The sequence below is a fragment of the Arabidopsis lyrata genome (genome assembly GCF_000004255.2).
Source record: "Arabidopsis lyrata subsp. lyrata unplaced genomic scaffold ARALYscaffold_7, whole genome shotgun sequence".
Lineage (NCBI taxonomy): Eukaryota > Viridiplantae > Streptophyta > Magnoliopsida > Brassicales > Brassicaceae > Arabidopsis > Arabidopsis lyrata.
In genome coordinates this window covers 15290308-15295104 of record NW_003302549.1, presented here as the reverse complement: position 1 = coordinate 15295104, position 4797 = coordinate 15290308, and the positions used below count along the sequence as shown (strand labels likewise).

The 4797-nt window shown below is 38.0% G+C and overlaps 1 protein-coding gene across 2 annotated transcripts; it reads right to left on the bottom strand.

Annotated features, from left to right (window-relative positions):
- Positions 1–523: 523 nt before the first annotated feature.
- On the bottom strand, positions 524–3302 carry LOC110226645. 2 transcript variants are annotated; one of them, XM_021018899.1, is made up of 2 exons: positions 3017–3302; positions 524–2501 (listed from the first exon to the last, which is right to left on the bottom strand). In XM_021018899.1, exon 2 carries the CDS (start codon positions 1739–1741, stop codon positions 1112–1114), a length of 630 nt encoding a protein of 209 aa, XP_020874558.1. In that variant the 5' UTR covers positions 1742–2501; positions 3017–3302; the 3' UTR covers positions 524–1111. The 2 variants fall into 2 exon arrangements, with proteins under 2 accessions (XP_020874558.1, XP_020874556.1); XM_021018897.1 differs by having other exon boundaries at positions 524–2786; positions 3017–3299.
- Between the last annotated feature and the right edge of the window lie 1495 nt (positions 3303–4797).

The following is a 4797-nucleotide window of genomic DNA, read 5'->3' as shown; positions in this document are numbered from 1 at the left end:
ACACGTCTATCCTTGTTGACCCGCGCTTTGACTGTTTGCTTTAGGGTTTTATGAGTCTCCCTTGTAAACGCCTATATAAAGGCCCTCTAAGTCACTTGTAAGGGTTAGCTTCTTTTGAAATAAAAATCAGTCCTTTCCTTTTCTCATTTGTTGCGAAAACATTGAGAGCTCCTTAGAGCCTTTGAATCGGATTCAAAGCCTCTAAGTGTAACCGTATCACGAGCCCACCATCTCTCGTGTGTCGTTACCTCGTTCCGCCTTCACACCCCTCTTCTCCAAGTCACCACCGGTTCGAGATACTCACCGGTTGTCGCTACCCACCCTTGCAAATCATCTCTTTGGAGTCTAGGCGATTCGAGCTACTCATCGTCAACCTCCCTCGCCGTCCCGTAACCGTCGTAACCGCCGTAACCGCCGTAACCGCCGTAACCGCCATAACCGAAGGCCCTGTCCGTACCGATCGCCGACCGTACCATCGTCCCGAAGGCTATTTCCGTGACCGTGTGACGCATCAACAAAGGTCACCATGTACCAACTCAAGAATATGTGAAGCCCGATACAACATTGCTTTTGGAAACGTTTTCCTTGTTTGTTTTCCAAGTAAGCAAGATGAGCATGTTTCTTTTTCTTTGGGAGCAGCCGGTATTCCTTTAACCATCTCGTTTGCAACCATTGTTTTAAGTGTCTCAAGATTAATGTGTCCAAGTCGGGCGTGCCATTTGTTTGAGTCGCTCGATGTTATAAGCTGCAAGCAGTTTGTTTCTTCAACCTCTAAGATTACCTTGTACAAGCGATTTCTTGATCGTGTAGCTTTCACTAATAGATTTCCATCTCGGTCATGTAGAGTGAGGTAATCTTCTTTCAGTCTAACGTCACATCCTGACTCAGTGGCTTGTCCTAGACTTATGATATTACTTTTGAGATCTGGTATATAGTACACATCTTCTAGGACCTTTCTTTCACCAGTTTTTGTCAAGAAGAGAATTGAGCCCTTTCCCTTTATGTCAATGCACGAATCATCTCCGAACCTTACTCTTCCCGTGACCATCTCATTCATCTTGTAGAACCAAGCTCGCTGTCCCGTCATGTTATTACTCGCCCCATTGTCGAGCTACCAAGTTTTCTCAGAACATGTTTCAAACGTTTTTGGCATCACGCTGTTCTCATTCAAGTACACTACCTCGTGCATCATAAGAGATTCTGCGTCTTGAGTATCATCTTCCTCTTTCTCTTGTGTTTCTTGGAATTTGATCAACTTTAAAAGTCTATCCGGACAATTAGAGGCATAGTGCCCTGTTTTGTCACATCGGTAACAAGTCACTTTGGACTTGTCTCTTTGAACATACTCTCTTTGTTGATATCCAAATCTTCCTCGGCCTCTTCCAAAACGTCCGCGGCCTCTTCCTCTACCTCCATCTTGTGACTCCGAGCTAACATACATGAGTTTGCCTTGGTCTTCCTGTGAATCTTCTTCTTCATCACATACTCTGTCTTCGTATGTTTTGAGTCTTCCTACAATATCTTCAAAGGTTGTTGTTTTGAGATCAAGGACTTGCTCTAGGGCTGCGATTATATGGATGTATTTCTTCCTAGGTAAGCTCTTGAGAAACTTCTTAACAACCTTTGTTTCTTCAATATTTTCTCCTAAAGATGCTGCTTTTGTAGAAATTTCAGAGATTCTCCCTGCAAAATCGTCGATGGTGTCACTGTCCTTCATCTTCAATCTGTCAAACTCATTCATAAGCGTCTGTAACCTTTGCTTCTTTCACTCGCTCAGCACCAAGGTTTCTAGCTTTGATGGCATCCCAGACACCTTTTGCGGTTTCGTGTTCTCCAACTTGTAAAATCATGGACTCTGGTATAGATTGGAACAATAGAGCACGAGCCAAATCGTTTTTATCTATATCAGTAGAACCAGGATCGATTGTCTCCCACGCCTTATGCACTCGGAGAGTAGCCTTCATCCTCATGGTCCAAACAGTATAGTTAGAATTATTTAGCATTGGACATTTTATGGATGATGACCCTCCTTCCACCAGCTTGTTCCCCGTCGTAGCCAATTCACTCATGTCTCGTATGATCTTCGTTCTTTCTTAAATTCGAGAAACAAAGCTAAAAGCTCTGATACCAAATCTAGAATTGAATAGTATGAACAAGGAGTTAAGAAAACACTTTTCTTTATTAACTTTAGAACTAACTCAAACTAAAGTTCTCCTTAATCTCTCTCAATTCTCACAAGCTATATCACAACCCGATATATGCTTATATAGTAAAGTCTCAAACCCTAATCATATCTCGACTAGGATTACATTGAATCTTATAGATAACTCCTAAAAGATCTAATCTTATCACTTCATTAAACCGTTGTCTTGCGGTTCAAGTAACTGTCGGTTTGCTTCTCAAGCTTAAACCAACACTTTGCTGCCTCTTGGACTACGGGGTTATTTGTTGATAACTAATATTTTCTGAGGAACATCGCCATCTTTGGTTTCTTGACTCAACTGTCATTCAAAATTCAAGCTGCATTATTTGAAGAACCAGTAAAACCACCACTTAAGAACCTAAAGCTCAAAAAATTACAAAAGCTCAATAGTTGTAATTTCAAAGTCTTCCTCACAAAAAAAAAATTCAAAGCTCAAAAAGGAGAGTGATGAAATTTACTAGAGGAAGAATGAAAACACTTCCTCGTTCTAGAGCAATGAGAAATTCGCTCACTGCTACGAACCAGCCTCCTCTATCATTCATCTCTCTCTCTCACTCGTTGTTTCGCTTCAACGACCAAATCTCTTGCCACAATCAAAAGCAGAAGAAACCAAAAGCATATCAGGAACAAACAAACACACTTATTGAATCAATCAGAACTTTCCGGAATCTAATCAAACACAGACGCAATGAGAATCACAAAACTTAATCGATAAGATTATCGCCGGAGACAAAAAAATCGGCGTCACTGCTTTCGGAAACCAAAAGATATATAGAGAGAGATGGATGAAAACAGTTAGGTTTCGAAATCTACCGAGTTTTGCCGGAGTTTCAGCGTCACTGCTTCTCCGTTCCCAAGTCGATTCTCCTCCACGGTGACGTTGCCGATAAATCCGCCTCTCAGCTTCCTCTTCATCCATCTTAGCGACTCTTAGCGACTCTGTTGCTCCGACTCAATCTCCCACTCTTAGCGCTTTGTTTCAGTTTCTATTCCAGCGAAAGAACAACAGATCCGTAGAGTGAAGAAGAAGAGAAGAGACGTAGATGTGGAGATGTAGATCGGATCTGGACTTTGTGTGGGGGAGATTTTTTTTGTTTTAATATATTTTATAATTTGTAATAAGGGCAAAATCGTCCATTTCGACCTAAAATTTAGTCAGATAAGGGAGAGAGGCATTTTTGAAAAGTGACATACAAGGAGAAGGCATTCTTAGTCATTTCTCAAACGATAATGAAAAATTTATGTTTTGCATTTTTTATTTTATTTTATTGTCATTTACATCTAAAATATAAAAGGAGAATGTTTTTATTTATTTAACTTTATAAAGACTTGGCTCAGTCTATCAACTTTATAAAACTTTATGATGCACAAAAGAAATTCGATACCAAGTTTTTTTTTTTTTTGGTGGGAGAAATTCGATACCAAGTACTCCAAAACAATAAACCATGAAATTTTATTAATCCAAAAAAAAAAAGCAACACGAACAAAAATTAAATGAAGCAAAGTCTTAAATAGAACAACAATAAACCCAACAAGAACCACATGCAAATTTTCTAGCCACAACTTCTGCTTTTGTCACTACCATTTCAAGTTGCTAGGGTTCCCTTGTTGTCGCCGCTTCACCCGCCCCAACTTCTTCCAAGGCCATCCCTTCCTCGTCCACTTCCCCTACTGCTAGCTCCACCATCATAGCAAGTTCCAAGACCATTGCTAGCTCCACCATCATTGCTAGTTCCACGACCATTGCTAGCTTCACCAGAGGCGTGCCTATGTGAGGAAAAAAAGACAATTGCCTTAGGCCCCCTCAATATTAAGTAAATTTTGGGGTCCCAAATTTTAAATTTTTATTTGGTATATTAGAAAAATATATATAATTATATATTTAGTGTCATTTTTGAAAGTTTGAAATTTTCTTAAAAAGAAAATACTGTTATTTATTTTTGATATTTAGTATCTTTTTTTTGTCGAAATGATATTTAGTATCTTTATTGATAAAAATTGGTGTTAATTAAGTAAATATATTACAAAAATAGCATAAGTAATATATTTTTAACATATAGTACTACCAAACGTTATTTTCACAGACTAAAAATAGTTTTAGTTCTCTTTAATTTATTATAAAATAATATATTAAATTTTAATTATAAATTATTGTATTATGAAAAAAAAAAAAAAATTAGTTTGCCTTAGGCCACCAACACTCTATGCACGGCCTGAGCTTCACCATCATTGCTAGTTCCACGACCATTGCTAGTTCCAACACTTCTGCCACCATTACCCAGGGCCGGTCCGGTAAAATCCGAGGCCGAATACGAAAAAAAATTTTGAGGCCTTTTTAATAAGTAAAAACTGTTAAAAAAAATTTTTTTTTTGCTAATTATGGGCCATTTATAATTTTTATTTAACATTTTTTCTTAATTTTTGGACATTGTTTGCTAGTTATAAGATTTTTACTAATTATGAGGCCTTCCTACTAATTATGGGGTTTTTTTTTTTTTAATTTTGAAGTCTATTTTACTAATTTTGAGGCCTATTTTACTAATTGTGGGACCTTTAAAACAAACAAAAAAAAAAAAAAACTCACAAAATGGGCC

What these genes read in the sequence shown, in the direction of transcription:
- LOC110226645 (XM_021018899.1), bottom strand. Translation starts at nt 1,741, where the DNA reads ATGAATGAGTTTGACAGATTGAAGATGAAGGACAGTGACACCATCGAC.